The 19,434-nt window shown below is 39.0% G+C and overlaps 1 protein-coding gene across 1 annotated transcript in view; it reads right to left on the reverse strand.

The window, feature by feature from the left end:
* Positions 1-19,434, reverse strand: part of DCBLD2 (discoidin, CUB and LCCL domain containing 2) — a 43,734-nt gene that overhangs the window by 15,373 nt on the left and 8,927 nt on the right. Inside the window, exons 2-6 of the mRNA XM_059826703.1 lie at positions 10,388-10,615; positions 5,922-6,059; positions 4,768-4,819; positions 3,325-3,397; positions 23-156 (exon numbers count right to left, since the gene is read on the reverse strand). Of these exons, the coding sequence (XP_059682686.1) occupies positions 23-156; positions 3,325-3,397; positions 4,768-4,819; positions 5,922-6,059; positions 10,388-10,615 (625 nt within the window). The remainder of the gene's footprint in view (positions 1-22; positions 157-3,324; positions 3,398-4,767; positions 4,820-5,921; positions 6,060-10,387; positions 10,616-19,434) is intronic.

Below are 19,434 nucleotides of genomic sequence, written 5' to 3' on the forward strand. Positions count from 1 at the left end.
AGAACATAGGAAGTACACTTACACTTTGGAGGTGACATTGTTAGCCAGGGAGCCTTCATAGTACGGAATGCCCTTGCTGATTACAACATTAATTTGGCCACCCAGAGTATTTGACACAACGCCTGCATGAACACCAGCCATACAAAGTGATGACGACTTGAAGAGAGTGGAAAGAAAAATTTAATACTGCATTGTAAATAAATTAAATACTACACCATATATTGTAAATGCTACACTGTTCAGTTATAGTCTTTGTTATTACATTAAGATATTGTTCTTATTTAACTGTTACTTCTGTTACTTAGAAACCATTCATCTTTGGTTTATTATAGAATTTATAAAAACACAAACAGAAGGTCCTACATTTCACTGAATCCTCGCCCAGATGTATTTGGAGTGTAACTCTCATAATTAAATAAGCTCAAACAAACAGCAAGGTGAATCAGTCTGAAAAAGCCAGACGGCCAGACTTTCAGCCTACAATAAATCTATTATGTTAGACAAGAGAAGCTGGATACATAACTACATAGGAAACCTTTTAATAGAAAGCACATTACAAGTATGTTTATTCATTTTCTCACAATTAAGGAGTGATGCACTGCAGATTTTCTAGCTTTTAGCTGATGGGTTATATTCTTTATTTTAACTCATGTTTAAACATGGTTTAACCGTCCAGCACTCTGATCCATATAAACCCACAGTAATACGTGAATACGGTTCATTCTAAAGAAGCCGATTACCTGGGTTGTACAGGTCAATGGAGATCAGTCACGCAAAAAAGTTTTTGCAGGACATCCTGTTCTTTCCTTCTCTCTCGGGACGACTGTTAGCCCGGATCCACTAACAAATGTCACAGTGACACTGCCATTTCCCTGCCTTGCAGCCTAGCTGTGCCATGGAGAGCGGGACTCACTACACCAAGTCCTTCAGGCTCAGCGCAGAGTGAGCAGAGCAAGATGCCTCTGTCTCCTGGACCAAAACTAGCCCTTCTCCAGCTGGGAAGCAAACCCTTCCAGGCCAAAGAGGCTTGGCCAAGAAACATCCTAGTGCTCAGGAGAAGAGAGAGACAGCCCAGTTCCAGAAAAAGCTTAGCAGCAGCGGCTTTGCAGCCATCCACCACGTGCACCAAGGTTTCTGAAGGATTACTGGCTACGCACAGCGCAACAGGCATAGACAGAGCTATTCACGGGCGTTCCTGCAACGTGCAGCACTGGCATATGCACAGACACGTTGCAATTCTGAAGCCCCTTGCTCACATCCAATGAGGCTGGGATCAACCTGAATTTTAGAAGATCAAGCTGTGTGTGAAGGACCACCTGACTATCTCCCAGTGTACCTTCCAGAAACCGTACTTAGCTTGTTATTACTAGTGTGGTATCCCAGTGCGGACTTGCCTAAGTCGATAAACAACAGATGATGACCACAGATTTTTATTTAATGTTAACAGTTGCTCCCCCAAACCAAGTCCACTGTGACAAACGAAGTCCAGTTGCGACTAAACACATTTGCTGTGCTGCTCTGCCAACCAGCCCACTGGGTGCTACAGAGCGTCACCACAATTCTTTAAGAAGGAATCAGCAGGTCCTTTCCAGAGAAGGCAGGCTTCCTGGATGGTTTTCTTTCACACGTTATTTTAAAAACAGAACAACTTTCTCCATTGCAGCTTCTTCAGAAATAATTGCATGGTGCAGCAGCCCAGGATGCCCCTACATCTCAAGCCCACTGGCGAAAAAAACCTGCTCACTAAGACTTTTCTAAACATAACTCTCCTCAGTATATTCACACATAAAAACTCTAACCCTATTCCCCACCCCCCAAATAGCCCAAAAGCTTTCTAAATAAATGCAATTATGTCTCACTTGTGCATGCAGCTCCCCTTTCCTTTCCTACTTTCCCTTGAAAGTAAGAGCATGGGATTGTGCAGTAGATGCAGCGCCCTCCTCCCTGCTCAGCAGAAGACGTCAGCAATGAGTGCTCCAAGTCCTCAAGGGCTGTGGACGTTAGGGTCACGCACAAAAGAACCAAGATTTAGGGTATTTTTTTAAAGCAGCAAGCAGCTGCCAAGCATGTGAAAGAGATGCATGAGAAATCTCTACCTGAAGCTTTGTCTAAAGTGTTGGACAATTTGATTTCTTTCCACACGACTTGACTTCTGGGAAATTCTCTGCCTTTTATTCAGAGCAATAAAGTATACAAAAAGAAAAGTCACGGGGCATTTATTTCCTAAAGTGTCCTTTTTCCTCCACAGAAAACAGTTTCTCCAGTTTTTGGCAAAAAAACTCCCAACAAGCAGAACTCCTACTGATGCTGCAAATATCATAGGCAGAGAATCAGCTTCATCTTGTTACTAGCTACAATAATTACCTTGCAGCCATTTAGTGAGGACTCACTGTGGACCAGAACATGTAACACAGTTATGCTGTGGTGACATTTTTACATGTGGGTAATTATGTAAGCAGGTAGCCTAGGACTTACAGATACTCGAAAAAACAAAATCAGAGGCACACACTTTAGGTTCATATTTAGTATTAAAATCTGTGCTCACTAAGATTTTAAAATTGTCTTTCCTCTGTGCTAGATCTAATGGCTTATTAAAGGAGTATTTTAAGATAAACTAAGAGATTTAATGTAATTTTTTACTAGATTGCTAGCAAAATGATAATAATTTAAAAATAAACAAAGCAAACACCCTCCAGTCCTATGGCAGGTATGCTAATTCAGTTACGAAAGCTTACATCAGAAAAACAGTGTCTAGGTTTTTGTAGTGTTCTAATTAAATAGTACATTAGTAAAGATTTTCACTTCCAGTTTATAGAACTATTAATGTTACAGTATTAACTCTGTTTTGCAAGTGGTTTTATAGCTGTTGAGCATAAATAGTATTTCATCTCTCATGTTGTAATAAAAAAATTACGATAACCACTGAGTCCCTCTGTTTAGAGATGCATTACAGTGTCAAAACCAAGAGGACACCATTAGAAGAACTGGTTCTCTCCTTATAAATCCGAATTTCCCCACCTGAGAAAGCCAACAAAACCAAAAGAGGAAGTAGAAAACAGTATTTTGATTGATCCACCCTTCTCAGCAGGCCTTACAAAAATGTTTGAGCCTCTACCTACACTACTTCACTTCTTGGAGATGGCAAGATCTGAAGCACCAGCCACTTAGCAGCTCTGCAAAAAAATGAGTACCATGCTATTCACTTCAGGAGGTACAAATTCCAGAACGCAGGCAGCAGAACTAATGTGAACAACTATAATTGACTTGTGATTATACAGTGCGCATTTTACCAAAATTCACGTGAGCCCACAGTTTTTTACTTACATCTCTGTATCCGTGGGGAATAGTGCCTGAAATATCAGCAAAAGGAATCACACATCCAGCTGGACAATACTTACTGGAAGAGAACAAAATATCAAGTCAAGATATGCATGCAACCAAAACTCTTATAACATTATAAAACAGTCACTACATTTTTGATTTACAATACACTGTTATCATTCATATATCACTATTTAAGGATATATCCTAATTGAAGACATATCAAATTAGAGAAAACAATCCTAAGGAAGAGAAGTACACATCAGGAGAACAGACATTTGAAAAAGTTTTAAAAAGTCTCAGCTGAAACTACAGTTCCAGTCTCAATGTAATAAATTAATAAAGCCAGCATTTTATATTATAACTATTGCATGGCTTCTGTAAATTGAAAGTCACATAAGTACCAATATTAATGAATTTTGTTTTATAAACTAGACACCTGTATATCTATTTGCTCTGCACCCTTAAACCATACATCTGAAAAGTAATGTTATTTTATAATAGCTTCTGGCAATGCTTTGAACATAAAAAATGGCTAAATTCAGTTATTAATACTAGCTCATGAAAAGCAAGAGGCAAGAAGACATCTGCACCTCTGATGCAAGCCTGCGTTCATGTTCTAGTGCCATTTCGTACTGCACACACAAAAACTATTAAATCTTCAAGATTTAACAGTGAACTGGAGTAAACTATTAACATTTTCACTGCAGTTCAACAATAGCTGAAGCAACTTTGCAGGCACCACGAAAACAGTGGGATTCAGAGACTTCACCGCATGTTGAGAAAGACCAGAACCTACAACTAGAGTCCTATTTTGGAACTTGGGAAAATGAACGAGAAATGCAAAGGTTGCACTTTGAAACGTTTCAGGACACCAGGGCTCAAGTTCTCCAAAAAGTCAGTTTATGTACTTCACAACAGTCTGCAGCTTTAAACACTGTCCTTGCTTTGGATGGAAACGGAGAAAACAGGGAAATGACATGTTTCCCCCATCAGAAGGTACAGCATTTTATGTCTCCACAGAACCTCATTAATTCACACCAAACTGCAAAATGGGTTTGTGATTTTTAACACATTTCATAGTTTAGTGCTCCTTAGATAACTATAATATGAATTTCAACATTTAAGGTGTATGCCTGCTGTAATCTGTGTTTATAAAAGCAATATTCTTTCTATGGGAATGAGATATGAGCTCCTATGTGTTAGTGCAAATTAGCGAGGTTCTACTGTATACTGTACGTAAATAACAAACATGGGAGAGAGAGGGAGAGGAAGGAGGAGTGTAAATGTCAAAATTATTCAGCTCTAACCCTAATTAGTTTGTTTCTTAAGTTCTCTGGACAGCCAATTTTCAAGCTGCATCAGGTATAAGTAACAGAGTGAAGTAGAAACAGTAAAATGACTTCATTAAAGAGATTGGGGGGAAACAGGTAAAATCAGTCTTACTTGAATTCTGGTTCGGAAAAGTGACTTGCATTGTCTAAACAGGTAATTAGGTCTGGAAAGAAAAAATGTTAGGTCAAGAGGATGATAAAGACAACAAGTTTGAGTATGCTATTTAAAGTACACAAAAATACGCATTTAAGCCTCTGTGGCTTAACCAAAAGTCTCAGAATGAAAAAAACACGTTCCTACTAAATTTTCTTGCAACAGATTTTGTATTACAGTAGAACCTTGATAATTTGTCTGAGTAACTGGGAAATCCACTGAGAATGTGACACAGACAAGAAGAGAAACACTACAAACATTCATTTTTTGTGCAGCTTAGTTTTAATTTATAGCTATACTACAGACACACAAACCTACGCTCTTTTCACAAAATTAAATTAATAAGCTAGCTAAACAGGCCTGTGCTTTCAGCATTTATCAGTCCCACACTACTGAAACCAGGCAGCATAGGGAACATGAGAGTGCCAGGTTACTAGCATCCACCACCTCAAATTTTATGTTCCGTTTGCTGTGTATCAGCACATACAGTCCAAAAATACAGAGAGAAAAGCATCAGAAAACACACAAAATACAAATTAAAAATGAAAACTCTTTGCTCTTTTTAGAATTACATCTAGAAAGGGTTTTCTCAAGCCTCCTTTAGAGGCTAGAATAACCAAAAACACAGAAAAAACAAGAAATGGCAAAAAACCGTAAAAGTAGTCAGCATATTATATAATTAAAGAGTTGAGGGAGCATAGGAAACTGTTACTGAAATAAAATTTTCCATGAGGTTGGTCTGTATAAAATATATACAGTTTGATAAGAAAATTTAGTAAGAAAATTTAGTTATCTGTCACCTTGATTACTATGTGAAAAAAATACATTTCGTCCTTTATCCAAAGCAGCTCCTTCATTCACATCAGAAAACTGGGATGCTTGCCCTGCTATCCAGGGTAAGCTTTGATATAATTTCTTTAAAACTACAGTAACTTAAATAGTAACTGAACAGTCCAACTTCCTATGCAGAAGTATCAGAAAGACTGTATTAAAAGTCTTCATTTTCAGAAGTTAATTTGTGAGAATGCAGGAATACATAAATTATGTCTGTGTTTTTACTAGGCAGCTCTAATTTTACCAGCACAGAAAAATTACCCAATAATTATAAATACCTGATTTGTCAGTGGTTGAATAAGCTGCAAGAAATCCACGTCCAGAAGTGTGTGTTCCACTCATGAACTGTACTGTGACTTCATTACTTTTTGAGGTAATTAAACCATCCATTTGAAAGCCAAACCCACAGTATTTTCCTATGGAGAGAAGGGGGAGAACAGACATGGACCAAAACCAACGTATGTAATAAGCATCTTCTCTCATTTGCAGTGTAAGCTCACATTACTTCTGGCGGATATTCAAAAACAAATACATGCGCATGACACTAAATAATGGAGCCAGTGCCCATTTAAAGCCAATGGCAGAGTATGGGTACCACATTTATTTTGCCACTGTCAATAGGTGAGAGTCTCTCACACCCTTAACACTTGCAAATAAATGTGACCTTATCCCATTCACCTCCAGCCATGCATAACCCTCGCCGTCAGTTCTTCAAAGACCACGAGAAACCTGTCAAGGAAAAGGATCAAGTTAGGGCAACGAGAATCATCTGCAGAAGCAAATGAGAAAAAAGCCCTTCTCTTCTCTCAGCTGTTGGGGCACTTCTTCCTTGCCAACCATTTCATGGTTTCCGTCAACTACTCTTCTTGATTTTGGACGACAGCAGGCACGATTCACTGCACTTCAGCATTCACACACAAGCAAATGGGAGTACCACTTTCTGTTTTGCGGCACCTATAAAACCTAACAGAGGTTCTGCATCTGGATACTTCTCTTGCCACCCAAAATGACCAAAAATAATACATTTTAAACTGAGACACTGGAGGCTGCAGATATTGACAATATTTGCCCTAAGAAGTCCCAGAATTACTACCAAATGACATTACCTGGACGAATGGCTGTTAAACAGACCCAAGTCAATATGGAACTCTCCAGCCCTACTAACTAGAAACTTTAATAAAAAATACTGATCGGTTTATTAACCTGTTCAGAAAAAAAAAAAAAAAAACCACCAAACAAAAACCAAACCCTTCTGTTCTATAGGTTCCCTTGATCATTCAATGTTGTAAACCACCTATAACCCTATTTAAGATTCTGCAGTGGAAAATCACCAACAGCAATGCTACTGCATATGTTTCAGTTTACCATTCATTTATTTGCTTTCTTGATAATAAATATGTTATCATATCGTAAAATAGCAAAAAAAGAAGCCAGACTCCCTTCTCAATTGAAGGCAAATTACAATACTAAAGTAGAGGGAGTGGAATAACAGTGCCCTGCAGGAATAGTTCTTAACAAATATAGTACAATATATAACACAAATATAGTACAATATATAACACAAGCAAATACAATGTGTATGTCAAATTCCTTTAAAAAGTGAACTGCACTCTCAAATACTAACAAAATTAAAAAAAAAACTAGAAATCCAAATTCCTATCACTATTCAGAGCTTTCTAAATGATGCCTAGTCAGATGTGTTTTGAAGAAAGCAAAGGTATTTTCTAACGAAAAAGAAGAAAATAGATTTTAACAATTTAATGAAATTTATAATATTAGACAAATACAACCTTACCTCAATTCACTACTTAAACCGGTTATCAGCAAGAGTTACAAAGAAGTAAGTTCCCTTTTACCAAGGCTCCACGTTGACCCTATGTGTTGCCCTAAGTCACGTTTCAATGATTAATTGCATTCATCATGATGAACTGTATCATTTTTCCAACTACCACTTTTCTTTTCCTTTTTTTTTTTTTTTTAAGTTTTGTTTTCAGCCACTGGATCTTGTTATATGATTGACCACCACAAGACTCCTCTCAGGACAGGTCAGACTATTCTCCAAGACACCATTTATCCTCTTCTTCGGGCAAATGCACAGGACAAGACATTTAAATCTAGCTTGGATAAACTACCCAGTGCTGCCTGCACCATGGAGATACAGCCTTTGACAAACTGTAGACTGATGCACCTTACAATTCAGAGCAAGATATACTTTTGAGACTATAAATCATTTTTCTAACTCTTCCCTAGCCTCCCGCCAGATTTTTAGCAATCTTTTTAAAAAGTAGGCACTAGAAATGGACAAAACATGACTGCCGTGACGCTTCTGGCAATGGTATGTGCAGAAGATGCAATACTACTATTTTGTCTGTACTTAGGCATTGAAGGACCCCAAGTGCTTCTGTACAGCAACATTACGGCAGGAGAGGGAATTCCCACAATAGCTTACATTCTCTGCTCCTATAGATCTGGGCTTACGCTCTATGTATTACTGAAGTACATCTGACTGTAGACGCACAGTGATTGGACTGTGGTGAAATCTAATACAGATCACCTCTAGTTCTTACTTAAAGTAGCAACAAACTTAAGACCAAGGATTTGAATCTTCTTTTCATTTATTGATAATATTCAAAAGACTTGGAATGAGAACTAGCCCTTAAAAGCTTCATTAGAAACCTTCTCTGTTTATCAATGAACTCACTCACTAACAGTTCATTTTTTAATCTAATCCGCCAATTTTATGTCATTTTGGGTTAAAGAAGGTATCCTTGAATTTCAGATTTTATGTATTTTAATGTTAGACCATGTCAGCAGTCTTGAATGGGAAAACTTAGGATAAATCCAAATTTCTTCCAAACAAATTCACATCACTGTTTAATCTCTCCAGCGTTTGTTGATTCAAACATGAACATTCAAGAATCTGCATCATCTCTATCTGCCACCGTTAATATTACTGTTTGTTCTCTGATTTAATCAGAACAACACACACATTTGCTCAACATACTGTGCTACTACACCAGCTGGGAACAGCTGAAAGTCAAGAGAAACAAATGAAGCAGAAAATCTACTTGAACCCATTAAGTCACTTGTAAAAGTGAGTAATAGACTTATCAGAACTGGACGTTCCTTGCCATTTAAGGACTTCAGCATTTCCTATTTTAGACCAAGTCTGGCTCAACGGCTCCAAGCACATACTTACTTTCACACACACTTACCTAGGTAACAGTTGGAAAAGAGGGTTAACAAAGCTAACTTTCCACTAGCCTCTTTATAAAAAGATGCAATTTAGTGGGATCAGCATTTGAGTTGCACAAAAACAATCTTGGTGAAGTAAATCTCTCTCTCTCCCTCTCTAGATTAAAGCTTTAGGAAAGAAAATAAAATTAATCTGCACAATAACAACTAATTTTAGTGAAGGAAGAATGACAATTCATTTTGAGTTTTATGCAAAGTAACCACAAGGGTCTTAAAACCCTACATATACCTTGACGTAAACGATAACGTCACACTGCTATTTGAGAAAAACCCATGAAATCCAATTTGTCCTCCTAAAGAGGGCAAAAATTAAACTATGGACATTATCAGAAGATGTGAACTACACAGCTTTTGAAGCCTGACATCCTTTAATACCACCAAGATGAACAGCTCAAATCAGAGCTATTCCATATAAAAAGAAAGGCATTTCAGGTAAGATATATATATACACTAGTTGTTGTTTGTTTTTTTTTTTTTAATGAAGAACCTCATAGTTTTTCAATTCCCTTTTCACTGCTACCAAGAACTTTGCAAGCTCCTGGGAAATGTCTGAGAAAAAAACATTACAGAGGAGTTTCCTTTGAGTATCTGAAGAATCAAAGATTATTATAGGAGCTGTGTTGCATTTAGCATCTAGTTGTTGTATGCACGAACAAAATGTAGGATGTTCTGCTATCATTATTACTCATAATTTTTTCAGTACATTTTTAAGATACAGGAATTGTGTCAAGAAGACAGACAGTTACATACGCTTTAATAACAGTAAACAAAATGCAATTACCTAAGAATAATTATCTTAAGAATACTCTGGCATTCCAGACAGAGAGTTCATCTGCTGAGCAACAATGGTAAGTGTACTTGAAATGAGCACGTCAACTGAGAAAGGGACAATCAGACTACTGTTTTCTTCACCACTCTAATTTTTATATAGTTACAGTTGTACCTGTACTCCCTTCCTGTGCTGAAGAGCTGTATTGCATACAGGAGAATCGTTCCTTAGCCGTGCTTTCTAGCAGTACCATCAGTAGTAAATTTACTAGAACTGGTCCCTGACAGCTGTCGTTCTACTATGGTGAGGTACCCACAGCACTCGTCAAGGTTTTGCAGGGTTTCCTTGATATGAAGCTCAGGAAAAACACAACTCTGATTACAGAATTACTAAAATTCCTTTCTTTACCTCATTTGAGATTACTCTAAGTAATGAACACTTTTTTCTTTTCGTCACTTCTCATAAGACTCAAAATCCACACTGGACAAAGCAGTGTATGATGTATTCAGACAAGGTCTTACCCTGCCCAATATTCAACGGAATTATAACAGTTTTCTAGGGCTATAAAAAATAACATCACTAATACCATACACCTAGTAGTTACTCTATGCTCAGAGCAGGTAAACAACATGAAATTTAAAAAGTACCAAAAGAACCAACAGTATATCCAAGTTCTATACAAGACAATAGCTTTCAAATACCAATAATAAAAGTTCCTACCTATCTCTGTCCTGCTGGGGCCAATCCCATTGTGAACTCTTAAGTAACTGGAATGACAAGAATCTGAGTCCTCAATATCAAAATCGCCAAATTTGAGCTGAACTCGCTGCCCAGGCTTTACACGAATTTCCCATTCACAAACTGTGCTATTGGGAGAGGTCTGTGGGTAGTTTATTGAAGCAAGAGTTCCACTTTCAGGGCCCAGAACGGTGTGTCCACATCCATCACCTACAAAGGAACAAAAAATAAATCAGCTGCGTGCGTTCGTCTTCAAAGCTTCACCGGTGATTTAGTCATCCTGGATTTTAACAGTGGTATAAGATTTGTTGGTTTTGTAACCATACTAATCACGTTGCAAGCGAACTCCAAGGTAAGTCGCACGCAGATGAAACCACGATTGTGAGAAAATACCATTCAACTAATGTTGCCTGATGTCCAGCCCCTCGTCATAGGCGACTAGAGAGCTGGTACAACTTCCTCAGTGAGATAAAAATTCATCCATGACTTAAAAAATTGCACAGACAGTACAGAAAGTATCCCTGCTATTCCACGTTCCCCCAACGCCTATGCACAGAAGAAAACATGTTCTGAAAAGGAGGGAGAGACCCGCCAATAAAACAAGAGCACATCAGTTTTACCGTATTCACAACACGATGAAAAGAACAGAAGTGGAAAGACAACGGACAGCAAATACTCCACTGAAAATAACTGCTAGGTCTGCCCATCAAACTGCTACTGCATTGTTCTCTACTCTACCACAATTTTAATGCTGTGATTAATTCTTACAGCTCTTCAGAGAACATGCTCAATCCTTCTGGATTTGTACAACAAATTAAATTATAACTCCAAGCTGGAGCCCTCTACCTCACGTCTGAGTATTAAACAGCAGTAACAATACTAAAGACGACTTGTTTAACACGTGGAAAAAAATAGCACAAATTGTGTAGTCTCAAAATCAAATTATAAAGAGCAAACTGATATATCTATTTAGTCAACAGTTCGACGTGAATTTCCTCCCAGTACGTAGTACAAGAAGTTTAAGAATTTATGTGTTGTTTGGGAAATAAGAACGTTCTTTAAGTAACATCCACCATCACTGGCTCTTTATAAATTACTGTATCAAGAGGAAACAAAGTATTCCTGAGCACAAGGACACATCCAGCAAAATTAACACCTGCAATAACGTAAGCCCCACAAAATAAGCCTATTATCAGTAGGTCTGTTTTACCCTTCAAAATTCATGCCTGTGTATATAGTTCCTACCAGATGTTTACGACAGATTTAACATTACGTCAAGATCTCACCCTCTAGGAATTCACAACGGTCAACCCCATTTGTATTGACAGAAGTGTCAGTCTAAAAGTGTTTCATATTACACACTAATATGTGTAGTTCCTCTACTAAACACAAAAAGGTAAGCTAAGCTTTAGGGACAAAAATTGTACACATATTCAAGCATTTTAACTAAATTTCAAAATTCTTAAATGTATTTCATGCAAGACCGAATGGAAAAGTAAGTCCAATGCACTGAAGTGATGTGGGAAAAAATAAACTGTGGTATTTAGCTAGGGCTGATTAATCTGTTTGCAAAAGCACCTAATTTCTAGTAACAGAACCTGTTCTCTTTATAATCTGAGCACACTGAAAGACAGCTGCATGTTCCAAAAGCTGAAGTGCTGCTGGTATATACAGAATCAAACACAGATGCAAACTGCAGGGTTTTTTCTTGCTGGCAGCCTTGAATCAAAACGATGCATCTTCTTTGGAAAAGGTAACCGGAGTATCTGCTTCAGTAAAATCAAAAGTTCTATTTGTAAAGCTGTTGTTCAGCCATGTTTTCCTTCACCCAATTTTAGCAGTTTGCTTTAAAACACTTTGTTCCATCCCATGACAAATATTATTTCCGTTTGGGCAGCAGCTGATAAATCACTTTCCTAAATTGCTGTTGTTCTAATACATGAGACACAATCATCCGATGTTACAAAGAGGTAACTTAAACCGTGTGTACATTTATCATTCAAAACCTGTATGGCCTCGGTTTATTAGTTAGCAAACATTTAAATGTCAGATTCCTTATTAGTCACAATATGCTTAACAGGCAAGAAAAATACTGATTCCTTCGCTAATAAACTCGCTTTTCGCATGCAAGTACGCACACACGTTACAAAATACATGGAACCTATTATATTACAACAATAAAACCAACAAATATATACTAGGTCTTTATTCATGGGGATATTTGTGGCTAGTATTTCAAAACTCTTTATACTGCAGACATATAAAATTAATTTTCAACATAACCTAAAACTGACTGCTGCTTATGTCCTAAATAAAAACACCAAGCCAGTTAACCAGTTCTGTGCTTCTCCTATCCTGTGACAGGGGTGAGCAACTGTTTACCCGTTTACAGATTGAAAATATTATGCAGATACACTAATACAGTGGCCTTTTGAACATGAAATCGTAATAGCTTTCACCTCTATGGGCAGACACAGTGTTCTGGGTGCATTTTAAGGAAAATAAAAATGCTTGCACAATCCAGAATACTTGGGAGTTAATTATTTCTCATTTCAGTGGGCCTGTTATTGCAATGCAGTAACCACACAAATGCTACTTCTTACAAACAGGAATACCAATAACGCACATGATTATGTATCTTTGATTCTTCCCCATGCTTTTGCACCTTAAGTCTATGCTGCTGGAAGTCAAAGACAAAGGAGAGCTTGGGTCTTGTCTTTGACCCAAACTGTACTTAAACTGTAAATTTCTCCTGTGAAAAGTAGAAAAGATCATGCCTAACATTCATGTAAACCATCCTCTTCACTAGTTTGCTGTTCAGCTGTCTCAAGCGTGAAACAATACCGGCACTGCGTTTGTACGATGAACACGGCACACCTTTCTGATGCGAAAGGCAAAAGAGCTCCAAACCCACTCTTACACGGTTAGGTGACAAAATGCAAATAAAACATTCTAAGTTTTAAAAAGACATTGAGACTTTTCTTTTAAAGACACATGACCAAGAAATGTCAGATTTCCCCTTGTAGCTTGGAACAACCAGTCTTGTTTCCAGTGGCTAGATAGAAAAAAACTTTCTAATCTGTCTCACACAATTTAATAGAAATTCAAATCTCATATCTCCCTGATGTGGTAGGCTTTCTTGAAAACATGCAAGGAAAAACACTCCTCTAATCTATCCATATTAAAGAACCTGCTGTCAAATCATACTAGAAAGGAGTGGAAAGGAAAAAAGGTTGTGCTGAACTGTATCTACAGCATCATCTTACTATGAAACCAATGTTTAAAAGTAGCTCATTCTGACTGGACATTTTAGATCTTGTTTTGTGTGTTTCTCTTCAGTTATTGATAGCAGAAGTGCCAGACACTTCATGCCTGAAGAATTTAAAGATTACCATTGCATGTCCGGCATGCAATATACAGTCTGCCAAGGGCAGCAGCATCATTCAGGAGCTATTTGGAAATTTCTAAAAAAATCACACTTCCAGTGAAACTTGCAGAACAATGAAACCTCATTTTATTTTAATGGTACTATAAAAGGGTAGTTCTTGAGCCTGGTGGTGCCTCATCATTTCTGCCAAAGCTGTATAAATACCGCCGATCAAGTCCAGAGACACACACATACATCCTGTATCAGGGGAGCAATCTGCAACACTCAGCAATTTGTCCAAGAAGAAGAGAAAGTACAGCCACATATATAGGAGCATTAGCTACTTCATTCGTTGGGAAGTCATCAATTAAGTGCCACAGAGTGTTTTGCTTCTGTTAATCTGTGTGCATGAGTGGAATATCTGAGAACACACAGAAGAGACAGACGTCAATTCCTAAATCAATTATTCCTGAATGGGCTGATGACTTGTGTTGTCAGTACACGGCTGAACGAGTCTCTCGCTTTCTTTCAGCCCTCTCCATCACACAACAGACCTATTACCCTCGCAGAACAGATCAAGCTCTTCACAGAAGCACCAGATCACTTGCACATACACATTACACCTGACATTTGCTGGAAGGTCTGCAGATGTGCATTGAATTTCATGTGTCCTGAGGACCATGTTCACAGCAAACGTGAATAAGCTCAGCTCTTCACCAAAACATGTGTTAGAAACATGGGCGCCTCTTAAGAAGCCGGTAGAGGAAAGCTGTCGTCAGGAGAACCATTCATCTCTTCTGCAGGCGCCTTCGAATGCAGTCTGGATGAATTATCCTGACAGATTACACGTGACCCCTGGGCTATGGCACGTTGATGTCTGATGCAATCATGCAGATGATTTAAAATGATTTCTCATACCCAAGTTCTTTACGTCAACAAAATACAGAACTTGAACCAACACAAACATACCAAAATGCGTTGGATAAGAAGAAAACATGAAATTTAATAAAATGAGAGGATACTGCACGTGCAGGAGTGGGTGCTAAGTACTCTATTAATACCCACAAAAAAGACTACTTATTCTTTATAGTTGTTGAAGTCAATTGATCAGAACTTTTCCCCCCTGAGACTGGCTACTGTTAGTGACTGCTAATCTTGTTCTCACTACCAAAACTTGTTAAAAATTAATCTTTAAGACTAGAGAATGCTTTCCTATTCCTTACTTAGAGAAGAGAGAATGATAAAGACATCAGACAGTTTAAGATTACAGTCTATAAGGCATAACTGATGCATATCAAAACAGTGCTCTCAATTTTAACACGTGGCACTGCCTTTTGAACAGACTCAATTTAACCAGTGGGTTTCCTGAGAAGATTTTACATATATAAGCTATGATTCTCTGTCAGTTTGTGACTACACACAGGATGTAATTAAATCTTTCTTAACAAAGCAAAGGTAGAACCAAATCCATTAGAGTTATGTAAGCAAAAAGATATTTTAAAGCTTTCTTTTTAACTCCAAATACACAACTCCGAGTCAATGCACTACTATAATTGCTCCTCGTCTGTTTAGCTCCTGTGTCTGCATTTCCCTGCTCTTTATCAGTGTGCCACTAAAAGACACTGCATCTACTTTTTGCTTTTCTCAGTGTGGGCAAGAAAGTTTACGCAACCAACACCACAGTTCCATGAATAAGAAGCACTGAGGAATTAAGACCACAGAAACACCAAATTCTAAATAGCTTTTTCAGGTATTTTCAAATGCCCTCATTTGTGTCCTCCAAACTCATTGCTGTTGCCGTACAAATCCCCAGAACTATGTTCTTCAGGAAGGACTCTGCTCCTCCGTCAGAATTAATCTTCTTAACAAGCCAACAAGCACACAGTCCACCTTCACCTTTATGCCATTTATTTGCCTCAGTAACCCACTGGTTTGAGCATTTCATCCCATTACAGATGTCGCACAACATAAAATACCCCACACTTCCACAAGCGAGGCCAGAGCTCAATAAACACTTGAAGGCACTTTAAATTAGTGCAGCCACAGACAAAAGCAAGCCTTGTCTGCCTCTCGCCCTCGGCCACTTGTTCTCACACCCTTCCTGGGACTGGAGGCAACCACTTCTGCAGCCACATGGCAAACCAGAGCAGGGACTTGAGATAAAAATAGCTGTTAGTTTTAACCGAGAGCAATCCCCTAATTTATTTTAGTGTGCGCACGCAGCAGCGCCTTCCCTGACAGAGGGACAGGACGGTGTGAGAGCAGGGAAACACCAGCAACTGCTTCTTCCACCAGCACTGCCCGCCCGCGCTTGCATTTTAAACAACCTTGAATCCCAACCAGAGATGTAGAAACCATCCTTCCCTTGGGAAGACCAGGCACAGGAGAGCGGCACACTGGCTTCAGGAACTGGGCTGGCTGAAGACAAACCAGCGTTCCTACCCATTCCCACAGCACAGTGTTAGATTTTGGCCAACTCACCTCTCATTGTGCAACCGCCAGCGGTAGGGCAAGGGAAGGAGGGCAGGTGGGAGCACGGCTGTCTCGGCTTGGATTGATTTACTTGCTGCGGGGCACCCTTAGAAGGGTAATGAAATGATGGGTTGAGGTTTAACAAAGATAGGAACAGGACAAAAGGTAAAGCACAGTAAGCATTTTGCCTTTCAAAACGTTAGCAGCTCAGTGGCGGGGGGGAGGTGGGGAGAGACAGAGGCCAATTCTTGCTTTTATAGCAGAAGCACAAAATTTAAGATGCCGTTACAACAAAATTTTACTGTTTTCATTTGCAACGCTAGCCACATGCTGGGCTAGTGATAATTAGCACGTTATTATTTTCATCTGTACACACAGCTTTTCAATCACCATCTCTGGAAACGCAGTCTTAGCTTTCAGCCACTGAATTTTACCCAAGAGAGGAACACTTAGCCTTGCTAAATTTAACATCCAAAATACAGTAACATTTTAAAACAAATTATCTCCAATTATTAAAGCGTCAGAGCAGGTAAGACATTTGCTTCCTCTGCTATCATGTACTAACCAAACCAACTACTTCAAAAGACTAGAAAAGAAAGATCAGCTGTGTAAGACTGCGTTGCGGAGCTTTTGCTTACTGGTGTCAGGGAATCAAGTCCTCAGGGACAGCTGTCACTTGCTTAAATAGCAGGTAGGCAAAAGCAGCCTACCAAGACAGGATAGCCACGGTGAAAAGTGATTTACATGAGGACTCTGTAAGAGGGCTCTGTGTTCAATGATAGATAATGCAGAAGCCCTGCCGATCTGCTGCCCGTGCTGAATCGCAGCGACAGCTCATGTTGTCTTTTGTCCGGCACGCGCCGCTTGCCCGCTTCCTAAGACGTATCATTCACTTAGCAATCTGCACCAGCGCTTTCATAAAAATAAACACGGTTGTGCTTCAGTGCTCTAAGTGCTACACAGCTGAAACACAGCTGATGAAGGAAATGAAAAACAACACGCAGACGGTCACGCAAAACTGTATGAGAATAAGCAGTAGTCACGGTCAGAATAGGCTTCAAATCTCTTGCAAGGTCTTCAAACTCCTCACCACACCAGGACCAAATGAAATTTCCTAAGTCTTACATATGTCAACAACGAAGCAAGAAATTCTCCAATCACACCAGTAATTCACATGCTAAATTAACACTACAGTCATCTTTTTCTCTCTTCTGTTAGCAATTCATAAATGAGACCGCACAGGTACACCGCAGACCCACGGTGGCACACCTCGATCTAAACACCAGCCGCTGCAGTACCACCTTGCCGTCCATAAACAGCCCCGCTGCCGGTGCTTTCCGTACCCTTGCTGAGCCGTACGGCGGTTTTATACCCGGGTTACCACCCCATCTGCCTGCTGCTGAGTCAGGGTACGGGTACGGGTCGAGAGGGGTCTACCAGTCCCTGGAGCCTGCACCATGGAGAGGAGGGGGACAAGGTAGGGACAGGAGACAGCCAGTGGTAAAAATCATGTTTGTGGAACCAACAGAAGCCGGCAGAAGAAAGCTGAGGGTTTGGGTACCTGAACAAAGAACAGTGGGGCATCTCGATGCTTTCAAAAAGCAAACCTCAAAAAACAGTTGGAATTATTTGCACCCTGTAGCTGCCCCAAGAACAGTGACTCTAAATATCAGTTTCTAACCCTCTTTAAAGTTTGTTGTCCAACTGATGAAACAGTAACACTCCACATCTCTACACCGGTATTTCCTTCTGCCTGTGTAGGTGACACACAGCATCATCTTAATTTCTAGTACTCATTTTCAACTCTAATTTCAAAATTACAATGGGGACTGTTTGGGCTTTTCCCATTGTGAACAACATGGCTTCATTCCAGCGTCATGAAACATAATACACAATCTGTTCTAAAAGGTAATTCATTCCTAATTTTGCTTTGTAGATGTTGCCTTAAAAGGAAGGTATTCACACTTGTGACCCTCTATGAATACAATCAATAAAACAAAAAATATGTACTACTGAATAGTAAGATGAGTAACTAGGAAGACAACAGTAAATTTACACACTTGAGTCCCTGGTTTTTAAGTGCCAAAATTATCACAAAAGTATAGTAAGAGCATGTAGGAAGTCAGTAGTGTGTGAAGCTCCAATAAAAACTACCTGTGAACTTTAAACTTGCCCATTAGCTTTGCTGTAACTTCTTCACAGCAAGAAGAAAAGGATGCCTTGTGTTATAAACTGGAGACCTTGAAACAGCTCTTTAAAAATGAAGAGAGAAAGTAATGAAAATGCTTTATTTGATGTTTTCAAATACACTTGAGAAAAAGATAAAAACTGATCACCACTGGACTTCACATGGAAGTGTTCAAAAGCATTACATTTAATGCATCTGTTTTTCCACCCTTGTGATACCGAGACATATTTTGACACCCGTATATAATGGCATAAAAATAGAAATTAACAGATACTGTGGGTCAGGCTTTCCTCGTTTCACAAACCCCACGGATTTGTAAAAGAAAAATTAAGCACCAGTGGCTTCTTTCCACCACACCGAACAAAGAAAGATGGTTTTCCCCACATCTTAATGATTTTGGAGCAAAGTTAAAATGACCAGATACGGCTTTAGCTGAAGATGCAACAGCTGCCAACTATGAAAACCTTTGTGGACTTGTTGGCAAACGTAAGTGCACAACATACTCCACATACATGCTAGATCACTGCAGTAAACTATCCTTTCAGAATCAAAATCTCTTAACTCTGACAAGTAACCAAGAAAAATTGCACCGCTGACATTCACCTTCTGTTTCCATTGCTTTCCTAATTCATCTTTCCACTCACGATATCAAGGATCTTTCACCTGCCTCATTCCTGTGGGGTTTCTCGATACAAAAAACATTTACATCCAAGCAGCTATACAAGTTGCTCGTCTTGCCAAGTCTAATTAATATGCCACTTTAGTTCCACCTCAGTATAAAAGTGCAAAAAATGGATGCAGAAAGAGAACTGTGACAAAACTGTGAAAACAGTTCAGCATTTCTATCCCCCTCCATCAATACCTGAAGCTGCAAGTGGGCACTGAAACAACTACTACTTCTACTCCAAGAAACAGCAATTAAGAGACCTGAACAGACTTCCTAATCACAGTTAAGCAACATCTGAGGTTTTAGGATGCCCAAGCTAAGCCTAGGAAAACCAC

Source organism: Gavia stellata, chromosome 1 (assembly GCF_030936135.1).
Source record: "Gavia stellata isolate bGavSte3 chromosome 1, bGavSte3.hap2, whole genome shotgun sequence".
Classification (NCBI taxonomy): Eukaryota; Metazoa; Chordata; class Aves; order Gaviiformes; family Gaviidae; genus Gavia; species Gavia stellata.